The sequence below is a fragment of the Gallinula chloropus genome (genome assembly GCF_964237585.1).
Source record: "Gallinula chloropus genome assembly, chromosome: 20".
In the NCBI taxonomy this organism is placed as follows: Eukaryota; Metazoa; Chordata; class Aves; order Gruiformes; family Rallidae; genus Gallinula; species Gallinula chloropus.
The window spans coordinates 9,424,718-9,443,298 of record NC_140105.1 but is presented as its reverse complement, the minus strand read 5'-3'; the positions used below and the strand labels follow the sequence as shown (position 1 = coordinate 9,443,298).

At 51.8% G+C, this 18,581-nt stretch overlaps 1 protein-coding gene across 2 annotated transcripts in view; it reads left to right on the top strand.

Moving 5' to 3' along the window:
- Nucleotides 1–18,581, top strand: part of RPTOR (regulatory associated protein of MTOR complex 1) — a gene marked incomplete at its 5' end in the record, with an annotated part of 145,571 nt that overhangs the window by 121,262 nt on the left and 5,728 nt on the right. For both annotated transcript variants that reach the window (XM_084273382.1, XM_084273381.1), the window contains 7 exons: nt 140–245; nt 2,335–2,449; nt 2,795–2,919; nt 4,186–4,290; nt 14,016–14,122; nt 17,230–17,357; nt 17,440–17,526. In XM_084273382.1, coding sequence (XP_084129508.1) covers nt 140–245; nt 2,335–2,449; nt 2,795–2,919; nt 4,186–4,290; nt 14,016–14,122; nt 17,230–17,357; nt 17,440–17,526 — 773 coding nt within the window. The remainder of the gene's footprint in view (nt 1–139; nt 246–2,334; nt 2,450–2,794; nt 2,920–4,185; nt 4,291–14,015; nt 14,123–17,229; nt 17,358–17,439; nt 17,527–18,581) is intronic.

Here is an 18,581-nt window from a genome sequence, read left to right as displayed (position 1 = left end):
TGTTCACTGCCTGATGCTGGGGACCCTAAAGAATGTGCCTGAGCCTGCCACATGTGGGTGGGAGAGTGTGTTACGATGGTAACTTGTGGAGTTCTGATGGTTCTTCTTTTGTGTTGTGACTCTGTCGATACACTGGAAGATCCCAGAAGAGCACGACTTGGAGAGCCAGATTCGCAAGGAGCGGGAGTGGCGGTTCCTGCGCAACGCTCGTGTCAGGAAACAAGCCCAGAAGATCATCCAGAAGGGTGAGTGGTCCCCTCGCCCGCGCCACAGGCAGCATCCTCAAGCCCCGAGCTCCGTGCTGGAGGCACCAGTTTGGGGAGGCGATGGCTCGAGCTGCTGAATGTCTGCCTTCCCCTTTGGCAGCTGAACTCAGGGTGGTGTTAGGCCAGCCACCCGAGGAGCGTTCGGCTGGAGCGTAGCACCAGGCTGTAGCTGTCGAGTCTGATGCAGGAGCAGAGAAGCCAAAGAGGAGCGACCTCTTTGAGGGAGGAGGGAGCGTGCTGTGACATCAGGCTTCCCCGCTTTTGGGAGTCAACAGCATCCCAGCTCCAGTGCAGTTGGCTCCCAGGCTCTCGTGGCTGGTGGCAGGAGCTGAGCTCTTCAACCCTCCGCAAGAGCCAGAGCCAGAGCAGCCAGCGTGAGATGGATAATTCAGAGGCCCTTAACAGATCCTATTGATTTACCACTTGAGCTTTTCCTCCCTGTCCTGTAAAGTCCAGGTGGACATTGCAGGTTGGGTTTTAAAGGGACAGAAGGCAGGATATTGTAGGATAAACTTGAGAGCCACAGTCTGGTTAGGTAGGCTCAGGCAGGGTTTGATGTGTCCAGACGCTGTTCAGCTGGCTGGTCATGGCAAACCAGCCCTGTTAAGCTGCTGGCTGCGTCCTCCATATGCTCACAAAGCATCTCAGTGATGTCTGTGCCATTCCCCACTCTGCTGAACAGTGTATGTGATCACTTACCCCTTATATCCTGTTATGTTCTTAATATTTGTGTGTCTGGCTTTGTGTGTGTGCTGATACGTGTCCCCTCGTGCCTCAGGTTTGTGTCTCCAGAATGTTGATTGGCTTTTTTAAGGCCTCTCTGTGCCTCTGTGAGGCAGCAGTCGGGCTGGGATTCCTTTAGCACAGGAATAAAGTGGAGCCCAACAAAGTGCCCTCAGGGTTCTGCATTCCTCAAGTCTTCCTGCTTGTGTGCCCTGAGCAGCGCTGGCATCGGATGCTCTTCTCCTGCATCCTGTTGGTAGCATCCCCGGGGCACAGCCCCATGGTGGGGGTTCTGCTCTTTCCTGGGCTGCTCCCTGGGGCATGCAGAGCTGGAAATGGTAGTTTCCAGAAGGAAGAACTGCCCCAGGCTCAGCCCCCTGCATGTTTCTCATTGCTGGGAGGTTTGCCGGGCTCCAGTCAGCTCAGTGGGTAGCTTAGTGCTGGGAAACTGCAGAATGGCATAAACCAGAGTAGTGTATAAGGGAAACTGGAGCCCAGGAGATGGCTTGGGAGCTCTCTGAATACAGAGAAGGGGATTTTTCATGCTTGCCTGAAGAAGTTAAATCTTTTTCTAGCTAGCATTCATATTTGCTTGCTTGACCTGAGTGACTAAAATGCTGGTATTCATTTAAAAAACCCCAAAATGTGAAATATTAAATGGAATTAAAATAGGTTTACAGTCTTCTAATGAAAATTAGATTAAATGGATGTGTTCTAAAACAAACTGGAACTGAGTAAATGTCTCCTGGGCTTGTGGTTTTGCATGATAAATTCATACAGTGCCAGAAAATTGCAGTGTCAGCGGTACCAAAACTGTTTGGGAATTGCAAACTCTTGGGAAGAGAAGATGGGAAAGGTCTTTAACCATCATTTTAGTGTCTCCATGGAAAATATATTTTTAATTTCCAAATTAACTTAAAATTTAAAGGGAACTGAAACAGAAGGTTAAATAAATAATCCACCAGCTAAAGTGAAGTCTTGTGTTTGAAGTTAGAAAGAGTGTCGTTGCTTTTTTTAATTGAAAACATCGTGTTGGGGTTTGTGTGGAGGCAAACTGGGATTTCTCTGGGCTCAGTTGTGCTTGCCCGCTGCATCCTCTCCGGTTGCCAAAGCCAAGGATCCCCTGGTGCTTTTAATTCGTACCCTAAGCCATGTTACCCTTCAGCACAGAGGAGTCGGGGCTGCTGATAACGGGTGTGAGAGGCTCTCAGAGGAGGAAAGCGTCGGGTCTGCTGGCGAGGACTGGGGGAAGTGGAGGAGTGTGGGGACACGTGGCTCTGGGGAGCTGGAGGGATCAGTGGGATGTGCCCAGGCACTGAGCCGTGGCTGCCTCCTGTCCCTACAGGTATCTCCCGGCTGGATGATCAGATCTTCCTCAACAGGAACCCCGGCGTTCCCTCCGTGGTGAAGTTCCACCCCTTCACACCCTGCATCGCCGTAGCCGACAAAGACAGCATCTGGTGAGTGTTGTCAGCAGACACTCCCCTCCACAGCCATCCTTCCCTCCCCAGGGCACGGGACACCGCAGAGCCCTCCTGGAGCTCAGGGCCATAGTTGTAACCATTGCACCAAGTCCTTTTCTCTGGGAGGGGCTGCACTGGGGAATCCTGACCTTCACAATAGTGCCTTAAAGTTGGACTCTTACCCCATTTCTTTTGTGGAGCGCTGAAAACCAAAGGAGAAAGCCCAATTGAATTGGTATCCAGTGTACATAACCTTTTGTTTGGCTGTAATTAGATCTCTTTTCTAGCATGCACAGAGGACTAAGAACTGATGGGATTATTTTTTTTTTTTGCCTCCCCCAGTTTTTGGGACTGGGAGAAGTTGGAAAAGTTGGACTACTTCCACAACGGGAACCCTCGGTACACGAGGATCACGGCAATGGAGTACCTGAACGGCCAGGACTGCTCCTTGCTGCTGACTGCCACAGGCAAGTGGATATTTTCCCCCATATCAAGGCAGGAGTGGGGGGACCTTGACAGAATTCAAGTCCACGTGAGCTATTCTGGTCCCATTGCTCTCCCCTCTGTGGATGTGGCTCAGCCTGAGCTTTCCCTGCCCTGGGGCTCACACGCCGGGTCTCAGCTGAGGAGACATTTCCAGGATCGGACCTGGAAGCTGTTTCTGGCAGTACTGAAATCTCTCAACTGCTGAAGGAAGCACTGCAGAGGTTCTCAGGAGCCTCACAAGTCCATCACTTGCTGAAACTATTTCAGTCCCAGCTTTGTTACGTCGCTCTGAGCCTTCACCAGCAGTTTCCAGTTCGTGGTAACCTCCTCCCATGCAGTACCTCGCCGGGGGGAATTCAGTTGGCTAAAAGCTGCTGTCTTAGAGCTGGAGAGGAAATCGTGCTGCAAACAAAGTAGAAGAAATCAAATTCTCTTACTCTTGCTGTTCTAAGCCTAGAGCAGGCAGGGCTTATTTTAAGCACTAAACTTCTCAGGTGGTTTGGGGCTTCTCTCCGGTCCCTGTATCTCACCCAGGGGAAGCAGTTCTCCAGAATGCCCTGTGGCATCACGGAAGGTAGCGTGAAGAGTTCTTTCCCATTCATTGGTCTGTAAAGCTGTGAGTACGGTCTACTTCTCTCCCCAGGAACCATTCTAAACCTGTCAGCCTGAGTGTTCTCAATAGCTTTTCAAACTTCATGCTGAAATGTACAGGTTGGGTATAATTAAGAGAGGTGGAAGAGGAGCTGAGAGGGCCTTTAGGACATTTTCCTTTCAATTTATTGATTCTTAGCACAAAAGTTTCACAGATGGGGAACAAATTGAAAAATACACAGTGTTCTCAAAAGATTTTCTGCTGATGGGCCGGGCTTTGATTCAGTTGCTTCTGAGGGGCTGTACCTTGTGTTTAGTAGGGTACTTTTGTGGCTCTCACACCAGCAGCAAGGAGGACGGACACGAGTCCTAGAGAAAATTAATGGGCCAAAGAAACAGAGTGACATCTAATGTCAGGTGTTATTTGAGGGAAGGAGCAAAGCTCTTCCAGAACAGCTCCCAGTAGGATGCTGGATGCAAGATTAGAGAGGAAAAACAGCTCTGATAAGAGGGATGAAGTTCAAGTGACACACTCAGTTTTGGAGTTTGCGTGACTGCAGCTCTGATTCTGTTCTTCCTTCGTTGTGCACGAGTTGTTACAAGTGTTGCATCATCAGTGACCTTGCATTGCATTCTCTTCCTCTGTGCTCCCCAAGATGATGGTGCCATCAGGGTGTGGAAGAACTTTGCAGACCTGGAGAAGAACCCAGAGATGGTAACTGCTTGGCAGGGGCTGTCAGACATGCTGCCAACGACACGAGGTGGGTCCCACGAAGTTTTGTTGGTGATGGGGGAATAGTTTGTGATGCTGGGGTATTTTTCTAGGGATGGGGAGAGTAAAATGGGGTTCTCAACTTCAGCTGCCAGTAACATCCTTGTTCAACAGTCTCTGCCTTCTGGAATGACCTTTTGCCAGCTCTTGGTGAGGAATTACTTTTCCAGTTCCCACAAAACAAACTGACAAAACCAAAAGCCCAACACAGCAGCCTCACACACACACCAAAGAACACCCAGAGCAGCCTCTTGCTGGGGAGCAGAAGGGTGCAAACTCCTTGTCCTTTACACACTTGACATCAGTTGGCTTCCCAAGCATCCCTCTTAACTGTGTTCCTAAGGAGAGAACTGTAGAACAACGGTGGCACCAGGCACTGCTCTGCTCCATGGTCGGCGTGGCAGGAGGTGGTGGTTCTCCTTTGGGTGGAAGAGCGGCTCCCGTATCGCCTTTTCCTTCTGCCGGGCTGCTCGGCCTTTGCACAGCTTTGCATGTTGCACCTGTGACCTCCCTTAGCCTGAGCTGAAATTTTGGCAGTTATTCTTTGCTGTTTATTGTGGGTCAGGAGGTGGCAGGAGAAAATGCCATCTAAATCTGACACATGCAGAAGGACAGCACAGTTAGACATTGTCCTGCCCACAATATTAGCAAAGTTGGATGGAAAAAGCTGTAAAAAGGAGCACTGGCATCCAGCCACACACAGGGGGAAACCAGAAGAGCAGTTTGAGTAACCCTGAGCTGTGTTTTAGGACATTAAAGGAGGTGGATGATTTGTCCTTCCGAGCCCCAGTAATGTTCCAGCGCTCTGGTGGTGATTTTCTGTGACTTGAGTATTTTTAATCAAGGTTCAATCAGCGCTTGTGACTTGACGCAGGAATTGCTGGGTTGAGGCTCCCTGGTTTGTGCTGTGCTGGAGGTCAGACAAGACGACCATCATAATTCATCCTGACCTTAAAATCTGACAGTTCTCATTTCTGAGCTGATGTGGTTCATCACGGGAGCCTGACGCGGCCCTTCGAGCTGGTCGCTGGAGCTCAGTGGTGCTGCCTCGTTGAGCTCGTCGCTGTTGTGTTCTCCACAACACCCCCTGCTTCGTGGCTGGTGTTTTAGGGAAGTGGAACTGTCATTGAGGCAACTTTGGGCTCTGTGTGCACAGAACTGATTATAAGCTGCTGGAAGCTTGCAGCATACTGTGAAAATCACCGTGGCCAAACCCTGCCCTTCACAGAGATGTCAGTAAAAGCAGGAGGAAAGCGGTGCCGAGTGGTGCAAGGTCTGGATCTCCTTGATGGCAAGTGCCCGGTAGTCGTCTTGCGGTGTCGTTTGGTGGGTCTGTAATTCCTTTCCTTGAAGGGTGCTGGTTAATGTTTGTCATCCCTGGATTCAGGATCTCCCTTCCTTGGTGCTGGTAACAGATTTACCTGAACAACAAGGAATTTCCCCTACACTGCTCCCATCGCCAGCTTCGTGCTGCAGCATCAGTTGTGTTCAGGAGGGTGCTCCCGGCTGTCAGAGGGTGCTCCTGGCTGCCAGATGAACTCCTGCAGGCCAAGCCCATTTCCCTGCCTTACTCCCCACGAGCCCCTTGCCATGATGTAGCTTCTGCTGTAAGTGCCTCGCCCCACAGGCCTTTAGAAGAGCCAGAAGGGCATTAGAGTTGATGGTTGAGATGGCAAAATAGGTTGAGAGCTGAGGCAGGAGCTGATTTAGCTTGAAGAGTTGAATGGTTGCACTTGCCCAAACAGGAGTGCCATCTTCAAGATTTGCTCTTCCTCCCCTGTCCCTTTTCTTTCCCTTGCGGCGTTAGGAACTCTGACTCCTGTGTGCTTTGCCTCCCACCTTTGGAGCAACGGAATTAGGCTCAGAAAAAGAGGTCAGATTTCTTTGTGGAGAGAGGAATGAGTGTAGTGGCTTCAGAAGAGCCACGTGGATCGAGTACCCTTGGAAGTGACTCTTGAACTGTTACCTTTTGCTGCCACGGCCATAGCTGGGGTCCAGCACTGGCTCATAAAACTGAAGATGCATCTTTAAAGCTGTAGAGCTCAGGGTTTTTACGGGAGTTTGTTTGCTCCTGCTACTGATTTCCTTCTCTCCTCTCTCACCCTTTCCCCCACTGTGTCATATGCATCTCTGAATTTAATAGTTCTTTTGACAGCAGCCAGAAGTCTGCCTTTCCAAGGCACTTTTCCCACTTACAGGAGGAGGGAGGAACATGCAAAATACACAAATACATCCTTTGGAAGCTTGAAAAGCATCCTCACCTTGTCAGAATAACAGGAGGTCAGCAGAAATGTGCTCTGAGGTGGGGAGCAGCCTGGAGCAAGGCACAGAACACAAACCTTCCTGCTCTGTAAAGGACACACTTGTGTTGTGCAGCCCAAGGCAAGAGAAATGAGCTGATCCTGCCACGTTGGTGTGTGAAACTTGGCCCCAGTTCATTGCACTTAGTAGTTGACTTGAGGCTCAGGGTGAATGAGTCTTCATTTAAACACGGGCACACTGTTGGGTGGGCACCCTCTTATTTCCAGTATGAGACCTGTTGATTTCGGTCCTGTTCAGATCTGTACTCAGGATGCTCTGAGAAAGTCTCTTCCCATCGAAATCAGGGTGTTTAAAGCAGCAGTGGTACCAGGTGCTCCAGCATAAAGCCACAACTGGGAATCTCTAGTGTGAGGGGTGGAGGGGCTGACAAAAAGACAGACCCCCTCTTGGAATAGTGGGGTTTTTCTGGAAACACAGCTCAGTGTTTGCAAAGATGGAGGAAAACCTGAGTGTGTTCTGCTGAGCGTTACAGGAAGAGCTTAAATCTGACGTGTTCTGAGGCTGAGATCTCACAGCTGGAGGCTTTGGGGATCCTGGCACCTTCCATACAGCAGTGTGATGGCCTGAGCTTCCAGGGACCCACCGCCTGGTGCCCGCACGAGGGCTGGTTTGGAGCCACTCTGAGGCTCTCAGGAGAAGTGGCCATGCTCCTGGTTCTGAACAAAACCAACATGTTTGGTATTGTCCCTCTGCCATGAGCCCCAAACACCTGGCTGGAGTAGCTTTGTCCTTTGAAGCTGTACAGCAGCAGCTCTGGAGCCTGGCAAGACACCAAGGTGTGACAGCTGCCTCGTGTTGCCAGTACTGCTCAGCCCTTCCCTCCCCAGCTCCTTCTGTGCTACCACAGGCGCCGGCCTTGTTCCCCTCTTCTGGTTTGGCCAAGAGGAACTCAAAGGGTGCCAGAGGAGCACCAAAGGGCTCAGCTCTGGCTCTCCCTGAACGCCTGGAGCTCCCTATGATTCTCCAGGGTTGTCCCAAGGTGTTCCTCGCTTCCCCATTCCCTGCCATGCTCTCATACCGCCTCATGGCCAGACACCAGGCTGTGTCTGGGGCTAACTTGGGGTTGTTCAAATGGACCACCCTAAAATCAGTGCACTCTCCACATGCTAGTTAGCCATCCCCTGGTACAGGTGCTCACTGCGGGGACTCAGACCTTCCACGGCAGAAGCCTCATGTTCTGTGCTCGAAGAATCCGGATTTCTGTCTCTGGCTCCCTGATGCATTTCCCTTCAGGGCAGGGAGCAGATCCTGCAGAAGGAATGTCAGGTCTGTGCTGCTGTCAGCCAGCCAGCATAGCTGCTTCACACACAACAAGTGCCACCGTTGATGGCTTCCCGGGGGATGCTGTGACTGAACGAGTGCCTGCGCTCTGGGTTGGAGGCATGTGCTGCTCTCGGTGCTTCTGCTTCTCCTTTGTGTGTGCTTTCCTTTAATTTGAGTTGCTTTCTCTAATCCTTTTTTAAGATTTATTTTTGCTCTGGCTGACCAACTCACCCTTAGCATCAACCCCTTAATCCCTGTCTTCTCACAGGTCTGGCCCGAAGGGTTTCAATCTATCTTGACAGAAGTAAACAGGGAGGTGAGTGCTTTCTTTCCTGTTACCTACGATCAGCTGGGGTGGGAAGGACCTCCTCGCCTGCCTCTGGGCCGGTTGGTTGGATTTTTGTCACTGTTTGAATAACTGCTGGGTCCTTGTGGTTCCTGGAAAGCTTTGCTGCTTCTCCCTCTCCTGTTCCTTGTGTCTGTGGCCGTAACAGCAGTGAGAAAGGCAGGGAGGGTTTCTGTGCTCTCTGGGTGAGCGTAGCCAGCCGGTGGGAAAAGAGCATCTTCGTGTTGTGTGAGCTTTCCACAGTGAGAGGAGGTTTGGGTGGGATGTGCAGCTTTCTGTCCCAGAAGGTTCCCTGGACAAAAGGGTTTGAATGACAGGTTCCAGACCGTTCAGCTTCCATGGGTTTTACTGGGGCTTATTGGTAAAACACTTCTGCTGTAAAGATCTTGTGAAGAGAAGCTGATGAACCTTTCCCAGGCGGTTTGGAATAGTGGACTTTTGGCAAGGATATACCTAATATATTTTACAAATTCAGTCCTTCCACCTGGAAGGAAGGCAAAGGAATTCCCCAGCCATCATCTGTAGAAGCCAGGACTGCGCAGAGCTCTGGAGCCTGGCCCCCTCCTCTGCCACCAAGGTCTCTGGGGAGGAACAGATGGCTGATGTGTCAGGGCATCTCTGTGTGCATGCGTGTCCACGGATGTTAATGTTGACATAGTCATCATGGGTTATTCATCAATTACTACTATTTGCTGACTGATAAGAGCTGAGTGTGTCTGTAATAATTAACAGGGGGAAGGTGATGGCAAGGGGTGTGATTGGAGCTGGAGCTCCAGGTCTTCACGGATCTCTCCCTCACCATTCAGAGCCAGAGCGCTGGGATGGGAATCAGCAGAGCTGGTGTGTTGCTCTGCATGTCACACAAAACACCACTGGCAAATGGAAAGACTAAAATTAGCCAGGGAAGTCCCTGCTCAGTAAACCAGGGAGCTGAAGGTTAAGGAAATGCAGCCCCTCCCTGGCTGGATCAATACTGCCCTGCGAGTGGAAAGTGCAGCAAAAGGATTGAAGAAGCCTTGAAAACACGGAGCTGAGCTGTTTGCCTGGCAGAGGAACGCGTCGGCAGTGTCTAATGAAACACAGAACATCTCCTTGCTTAGGCTGCTGTGAAGGATTTCTACCCAAAGAAAGGTTGGGGTCTGTCTCTTCATTCTCCCATCACCGGCGCTGGTTGCCGGATCCCCGGGTACCACCGTGTTTGGGTCGCTGGTAAATTAGAGGGAGATAATGAATGGCTTCATGGTCCTGGTGCTGTGCAGGAATCAGCCCAGAGCAGAGCCCGCAGCCAGCACGCTCAGCACTGCGAAGGCTGCTTTGCTGTAGGGAGATGGATTGGTGTGACCCTCTGCCCAGGCTGCTTCACCTCCTGCTCTGTCAGAGCTCTCTTGGGATGTCTCAACACGGCGCTGCATTCCCTCCCTCGGTGTCACCGCGCGGGCGATGCGAAGGAGTCAGTGTTAACGAGAGAACAGCCATCTGACCTGCGCCCGCCTCCATCCATCGCTGTCTCCTGGGGGCTGTTGGTGCTGATACATAAATGGCTGTAATCTGTCTTACCTCCAGAAAATGGATACTGATGCCAAGCAAGGAAAAAACACACCATGCTGCCAGTTCCCTGCTTCCTTCCCGCTCTCCTGCGGCTTCCGAAACAAAGGGAACGGCGTCGGATGCCTGCGCTGCAGAACAACCAGTCCTGGGCCTCTGGAGGCTCTGCACCTGCTCTGCAGAACAACTGGACCTTGGCCTCTGGAGGCTCTGCACTGCTTTGAGTGTGGCTGACTCCAAGCAGACAGTCAGTGATCCCTCCTCACCCTCTCCCACCTGGAATTTTATAAAGAAACACAAGCAGCTTGCTGGAAGGGAAGCTTTGTGGGGAACTGCGTTGGGGCAGAGAGGAGCCCAGGCAGAGGGGAGAAGCTCTGACCCCCAAAAGGAGCTGGTCAAATGATCAGACTCAAACAAAGCTTATACTGAAGAACCAGAGGGAGAGAGAAAAGTCCAGTGAGTCTTCCCACCCCTCCCTGAGGGCTGATGTCTTGTCCAGAAGTTTGGCAGAAGCACCTTATTTCTGGTCAGATTTTTAATAGCAATAAAATAATTGAAGAAATCGCAGCTCCAGGGGTTTTGTGTTCTTGTAATTGGATTCCTGACATCCCAGCAACTCTTCTCCCTCCCTGCACTTAGTCCTTGGCACAGACTGAGCGACACTTTTTGAAAGGATGTCGTAGAAGTGAACGATGACTGAGGTCACACAACCCTCCCACTGCTTCCTGAAATGAAAGCAGTGATGCACCTCACTGCTCAACCAGGAGGGCCCTTGATTAGAAAACTGCCAGTTGGAACCTGAGATGCTCTTATATTGTTCTGCCTGTTCCTGGATCCACGGAAATGCCAAGTTACAGGTTGGCCACATTCCAGTGAGGATAAAAATAAGTGTGGACACTCAGAACTCACCGGTGTTATGTACTGAAATGGATACAAAGACGCTGTCCCATCCGGACAAGTATCTGTTGCTCAGGGGGATCCTTTGGGAACAGCCATAGGAGGTTACAGCCTGAAGGCACACACATGCATTCAACTGTCAGTGTGTGATGCCTTGTGTGTTAACCTGCAGCATGGTAACTACTTCTGGTAAAAACTCTCCCCAAAAAATCCCATAAAACCCAGAAAAACAGTTGAACATTTCTTCTCTTGAAGGGTAGAAGGTTTGTTGTCTGTTAACTGAGCAGATAACATTCCTGATGGGAAAATTGCAGTCTCAACTAACGATGCTGGAAGTGTACTGTTGGGACAGGCACCCATTTCGGCAGTTCCTTGGCTTCTGTGAGTGCCCCTGCGTCCCCTCCAGCCTTCAGCAGGCAGTTGCACTGGTGTCATGGTGTTGTTCCCCCCCTATTCACTCCGTTTCTGTTGGGAGGTGGGAGCTTGGGAGCGCAGAGCCGGGCGCCGCGGGCTGGCACAGCGCCTTACCTCTTTGGCAGGACAAGGCTGAGAAGCATCTCGGCTGCCAAACCCACAAGCCGGAACACGGCAGGTGAGCTGCAGTCTCGGTGCTGACATCCTGGAGAAGGACCTCTGTTAATTAAAAAGGAAATGACAATTAGTATTGAGTCCCACATTTGCTTCTCATCCCAGAGTACCAGGAATTCAGCATACAAACCTGAGCCAGTAGTGTATCATTTCCAGTGTGAAAACATTTCCCCGTATGGAGATACGCTCAGGTATTTACAGTTCATGTCGTACTGGGTCGTCTTGGAATCAACCATTTTCCAACCAGAGGAAGCCTTCCTTCCCTGCCACGTGCTTCCAAACAACTTAAGTTTATGTACAAAGGTTTTTCTTCTTCTCAGGCACATTGGGATCCTGGTTTAGCCTTTCCTTTGCATCCTGGGCTCCCCTTGCCCCCTTTCCTTCACCCACTTCTGGCCTGGGGCTGCCCAGGCCACCTGCGAGCGCTGTGCTTTGGGAGCAGCAAAGGATACTCTGTATTTTCCTAAAGGAGTAAGTCTGACAGAAGGGGAAGATCCCTCCTTGTGGGAGGATCAAAACACTGCACTTCACAATCCTGAGAGCAGAGGTTTTCCCTTCCCTGGACTGTTGAGGTCTTACACGAAAGGCATGAGCTGCACCGTGTGCTTACATCATCCTTCTCTTTTCTTCCTGCCTATGGGCTCTGTTGCTCCCACTGTGGGGTGACCCTTGTCCATTCTGCCCCGTCACTTCTCACAGGACATCTCTGTGCCACTCACAAGAAGCTAAAACCCCTCTGGAGCTCCTTCCCTCAGTGAAGCTTTCCCTAGCCTTGGCATCGCTGAATATCTGCACTCCCAGCAAGGTGAGCACCAAAACCTCCAGCCCTCACTCAGGATTCACCGTCTCTGTTCCCCTCCTGGCACTGCAGCAGCCTGGGGACTCACTGCTGAACAGCCTGTAGACAAACACTGTCTTCAAACCAGGGAATGTAACTGGGAAAACCGAGGAGCACATTGACTCCATCAGCAACGGCAGTGGCGGTGTCTGTCTCGGCCCGCCAGCTTCATCTTGTCACACGTGCCACAAACAAGATGACAAATGAAAAACGCTTCAGTGATGTTTATCATCCGAATCACTGCCTGCCTGTGTGCCTCGCATCTCCAGCAGCCCTCCTTGCTGCCAGCAATCCCAAGTAGCAATCAATTTGACTTGTAGGAGAAAGGCCCACGCTCTCCACGTAGCCGCGAGCCCTGGATTTCCCGTGCTGAGATGATGGGCTGTCAGTAACAGGGGTGTGCAACAATATCAGGAAACCACTTGGAAGGGGAGCCAGGCAAAATATTTTCTCTGGATCTGTGCAAAACAAGGTCACTTCACCATCTGTGAAGAAACCCCAGTGCTTATGGGGTGCTTCTGGTTTCCTTTGTGCCCTCTCAAGGGGTTCGGCCCGGTAACAATAGCTCACGGCCCTTTGGTGACAAAGAGAACATTGGGGTAGGCTCACACTTCCCAGGGGGGATAATTCCCATTCTGAGACCAACTCACCTTTGAACCTTCTGGACAAGCAAGCCATGCACTTGTCCCTTGAGTGTCAGTGGAAATACAGGAATCCCACTGAAGGCAGCTGCAGAGGGCACAGAGCCAGAGCCCACAGTGCTGCTGTGTGCAGGGTGCTCGCTGGCTCCGGGCTCCACCTGGCTATAAAACACTTCTTGGCACCAGAGTCATGGTTTGGTGTGGAAGAGAGGGTGAGCTGCTGCCCTGCAAGGGGAGGAGGATGCTCCCACCTCTGCCCCAGGAGATGAAAGCACTCCCAAAAACTGGAGCACTTGTCTAGTTCCCTCCCCGGGTTTTCTGGCTGTGTTTCAAGGTAGGAGTGAGAGTGTCTCTGGAAGACTCGTAGATCTGGGCTTGCTCAGCCTTTGCAGCAGAGAAAGCCAAAGATAATTGGTGTACAGCTCGAGAATTGTTCCTCAGAGTTTCCCCCACCGGGTCAGGGGTTTCACTGCCAGCTCTTTCCCAGTATCTGCCTTGTTCTGATGCTGGCGTGTCCCATGCTCACTCGATGGCATTTGGATGTCTTATTCCCCCAGGTGGGAAAGGAGGTGATGTACGCTTACTCTGCCTGGGATATTGCCCATGGGCTGGTGCAGCCTGGGAGCCAGTGCCCACAGGAGGTGTTTGGGGCACAGAAAAACCCTCATAATTCTCTGGCAGAATGGCCAGGGCGTTTTTCTGAGCTTCACCCAACAATCAGTTTATAACCTCAGAGAGGAGGAGCAAAAGCCCCCGTAAATGCATTTAGCGAGCGTAATTGCAGTGCTTTCCTTTCCTTCTCTGTAGAGCAAATGGGGTTTTTACTCCTGCTGAGCTGCTCGATTCCATGTCTTGCAGCAATGACTTTGCTATTCCTTGTTGAGAAACATCTCTCCCTAGCCACGTTCTCCTGTTGGAACGAGGACTCAGGGTGATCCAGCAGCTCGCAGCTCAGTCTGCTTCAGCAGTCAGGGCTCCCAGGAAGTGGTGGATAATCCAGCCATAGCATCCCTGGCAGACCCCGTTCACCACCTCGCCTCCGTTTTTCCAAGCACTTAAGCCAGGCAAGGGCTCAAAGCCACGTTTTGGGCTCAAAGCCAGGACCAGCTGATTTGATCTGGGTTGGAGGATGGCTGGATGTGTGTGTTTGAGTTTCCCCTGACAGTGAGAGCTCCTGTAGCACGAGGTGATGAAAGCTGCCGTTGTAATTAGCGCGGCTCTGCCTGCGCTGCCGCAGAGATTAATCTACATGCCCTGCCTGTGCTTTGTCTTAGGAGCAGGAATGGTGGTTGACTGGGAACAAGAAACTGGGCTGCTGATGACATCGGGAGATGTGAGGATAATCCGGATCTGGGACACGGACCGGGAGATGAAAGTACAGGTAACATCTGTGTGTGTGTCCCGCTCACCTCCCACCCGGCGCACGTCCCGTGTGGGAAGTCACCCCAAGCACAGCCAACACATCTGAGGCTCGTCTGAAGAGCTGCCAGGTCCTGGAGCTTCTGCCTCCCCACTGCAGAGTCCTGGTACCAGACAGATGAAAACACACATGTACTGAGTGTGTCAGGCCTTTCCAGGAAGCTGCTGCTGCTGATATCCCAGGCGGAGTGCTGCAGCATCTGGGAAAGGCGAGGCTGGGAAATCCAGGGGGCAGGCACCAGGATGCAGATAGGGTTTCCTATTAGCCACTAATTGAAAAGGTCCCGGAGGAAATGGGGTGAGTCGGGTTGCTGGTGGAGCACTCGGACTTCACACAGGATCGCAGAATCACAAGGTTGGAAAAGACCTTTAAGATCATCGAGTCCAATCGTTCCTGTCCTAAGCTAAACCATATCCCTAAGTACCTCATCTACCCTTTTTTTAAACACATCCAGGGATGGTGACTCAACCCCTACCTGGGCACCCTGTTCCACATCACCACAACTCTTTCAGGGAAGAACTTTTCCCTCACATCTGCTCTGACCCTGCCCTGGTGCAGCTTGAGGCCATTTCCCCTTGTCCCATCTCCTGTCCCCTGGCTGAAGAGACCATCACCCACCTCTCTACAACCACGCAGTTGTAGGTGGTGATAAGGTCTCCCCTCAGCCTCCATCTCTGCTTCTCCAGACACACATACATTGCTAATTAGGAAGTAGTGCTGCTACACTGCACTGGTCCTACGGCCCAGCCCCAGGGCTGCTTTCAGGAGAGCCACATCCACGCGGTGCTGAGCAGGACAGAAAGAGGCACATTTCCTAACCCTGTGCTGGTCACAGGCACCCCAGGGAACTGCTGCCAGCTTGGGCCAGTCCAACCAGGGTCAGAAGTTTGCTCTGCGCTGCCTGATCCAGGGATCCAAGCACAAAGATGCCTGTGAGCCTTCCAGCAGCTCCTGCAGCATCCTCAAATCCACCCAGGGAGCTCCACAGGCTGCACGCTGCAGGGTTTGTGTCTCACCTGTGAGATGAGGCAACACGGAAGCACCGGTGCAGCTGGACAGATCTTCCTGCACGGTGCCGCGGGGGACAGACAGACAGACAGACACTGCAGCGACTCCTGTCGACTGTCAGCAAACAGAAGTTTCTTGGGAGTGACAAGGAGACGCAGCAGCTGGTCTGTGAGGATGGAGCCACCGTGCTGGAGAAGAAAGGAGGACTGGTTTTCAAAGCTTCTAGAAATTAATTACCCTTGGATGAACATTAATTACGACACTTTGACCCTGCAATGCGGGATAATTAAGCTTATGTTCATCTTAATTACTTTCACGTATTATTTTTTTCAATGCAAATTAGAGAACAGCGAGATGCAGGAGGTGAAAGTCTTTTAAATGATGATGATTAATGATCCCCTTGTTTCTTTTTTAATTGCAAAGATGGGTTGTGTCGAAATCCGAGTGATTGAAACTTCCTGACTCGGTTACACTGGAATTCAGCCCTGAGAGGGGTGAAGCTGTGTCAGCCTGGCTGAGGAAGGTGCCTCCCTGCTCTTTGAACTACACAGAGAGAACCTCTGTGAGCACTTGGGGTGTAGCTGATGCAGCAAGTGCTTCATTTTCACCTCTGCTGATTGTTCCTGCTTCAAAGAACAGGCTCTGGGTGCAGGCAGTGCAGGGAGCACCTGAGAACAACCCCCACCGTCGGTGCTGTGAGCCAGCAGCTTCCTGGCTTAGCCGGGGCCGTGGATGGTGCCTGGGAAAGGTGAACATGCACGGAAGCAAAAGTAGGAGCGAGGTGTGAAATGACCTCACGTGTCTCCTGATCCGTACCTTCCTCTTTCTGTGGCTGCTTAGGGCCATGAAGATGCTCAGAGGGCTGGAGCAGCTCCCCTACGGAGAGAGGCTGAGGGAGCTGGGCTGGTTCAGCCTGGAGAAGAGAATGCTGTGGGGGGACCTCATTGCAGCCTGGCAGTACCTGAAGGGAGAAGAGGAACAGGAGGGGAATCGGCTTGACAATGGCGGGACAAGGAGGTTGGAGTGAAGCTGAGGGAGGGAAGGGTTAGATGAGATATTAGGGGGAAGTTCTTTACAGAGAGAGTGGTGAGGGGCTGGAACAGGCTGCCCAGAGAGGGGGTGGGTGCCCCGTCCCTGGGGGTGTTCCAAGGCCAGGTTGGATGGGGCCCTGGGCAACCTTGTGTAGCTCCAGGCCTGGAGGTTGGTGTCCCTGCCTATGGCAGGGGGTTGGAGCTCTCTGATCCTTGGGGTCCCTTCCAACCCAGACCAGTCTGTGATTCTATGATTCTATTCCTCACCTGCTCCAGCTGGCAGCCTCAGGCCAGGCATGGGTATTCCAAGCCATTCCACAGCAAGTGGAAGCTCCAGCCTTCTTTTCCCACGTCATTTTTTCGTACTCACAGTGTCTGGCAGGCTCATACCCTGCAGCTTTGTACCTTTTTGCATGGCCGGTGGTACCTAGAGCGTGCTCTGTGCTTGGGCTGTGTGTGCTGCTGAGTTTCTGCTGTCTGCAGGTACATTGGTCTCATGTCTCTCCCCAGATGGGCGCTGTCGCTGCCGCCGTTCCAACGGTGCTTACGGCTCATATACAGCAAAGATGGTTCATGGAGAAATCACTTCTCTGGCCATTGGGTTTAGCTAGTTGGGTGTTCTTAGCAGAGGATGATGGTAACTCCTTCCTAGAAGAGACCTTGCCTCTGTTGTTGTTTGTAACGCTGAATGATTTGTAAAGGCCAGTTTTGGTGGATTCCCCTCCCCTTCCTGGGAATCCCCCCACCCCAGGCCGGGCTCTTTGGGTCCATCTGTGGAACTTGTGGCTCCAGCACGTGACAGAAGTGTGACCATCGTCCCCTGAGTCGCCGTCCCCTTGTTTCTGGGCACATCTGGAGATCCCAGAGGAAACCTTGTCAGTGTTGTGGGTGGCAGGAACAAACCTTGGCTTGGGCTGGTTTACAGACCAGGGAAAGGACAACGAGGAGGACACAGGATCTGTCAGCTTTAGGCTGAGTGACTTGAGACACGTGCTGGTCACAGCTTGGCTTCTGTGTGCTTTCCCCCAGGATATCCCCACCGGAGCCGACAGCTGTGTGACCAGCCTCTCCTGTGATTCCCATCGGTCGCTGATTGTGGCAGGGCTGGGGGACGGCTCCATCCGCGTGTTCGACAGGAGGATGGCTCTGAGTGAATGGTAACTACCCGTCCTTCCCAGGCTCGGTGGGGTCCTGCCCTTTCCTCCTCCCCTTCGACATGTCTCTCTGCTTCTTCCCCAGCCGTGTCATGACGTACCGAGAGCACACGGCCTGGGTGGTCAAAGCCTACCTGCAGAAACACCCTGAAGGCAACATCATGAGCGTCAGGTAAAGAGGTTTTTACCATCAGGCTGGTTTCTCTGAAGCACAGTTCACTTGCCCTGGTTACATCTGCCTCAGGTACAGCGAGTAAAGCTCTTTAGTTGGGTATTTTCTCTGGTAATTAACTCCTGCTCCAGACCTGATGGAGAGAAAGCAGCAAAGAACTGTGAAGCTTTCCTTGGCAGCCTGTTAGCAAGGCCTAAGAATAAACAAGAAGGCCTCTCTGCTGAAATGGCTCTCACAAGGATTGTGAGGGAGGAATTGAGGCCGAAGCTAGACACAGTGTGTCTTGTGGTGGTGGTTCTTTATTGCCAGCATCTCCGTGGGGTCGTTTGAGAGTGAGCACGAGGAGGAAGGTTGATGCTGCATCTGCTGGGCATATTGCTGTGCAGGATTACTTTGCTGTCTAGCGATTTTCTGCACACAAATCCATTTCTGCTGCCTGGTGAATACTGCAGAGAGAGCAGCATATACTTACTTGGCCATTAAAGAACAGCAGAATGTAATTTATTGTCACAAAGCCACTGTGTTTGCACACAAAGAGGCTCTTTTTTTCTTGATTACAAAATGAAAACAAAATGTAATTTTCTGGGATTTCAGAACATTCCTGAGGTGGGGGGATGGACCAGCAAAAATGTATTAAGAATTTCCAAAAGGGGATTACGTGCTGCAGCTGCCAGATTTGGTGAGCTCACATATTAGAGTTTTTAATCTTCCTTTCTGTAATCTTCAACAATCCCAGGGGTCAGGCCTGTGTGCTGGGCCAGCCAGGTCCGAGGGCTCGATTCCTCCCTCTCCTGGGTGCCTGTCTCTGTGTGGTGCTTTCTCCAGGGACTGGAGAGGTGTCAGAAAATGCCACACATCAAAGGATGGGTCTGGTCACAGCGCAGAGGAGCTGGCTTTGGGAAGACAAACCCCTTTGTGCTCAGTTTCTCCCAGTTCCTCCCAGTCCACTCTCTCCAGTTGGCAGTGAGATCCAAGAAAAGCTGACATTGGGAGGTAGCAAGGTCTTGGCACAACCATTTCTGGGAACCCCCAGGCGCTGTGTTGCTCCCACAGCT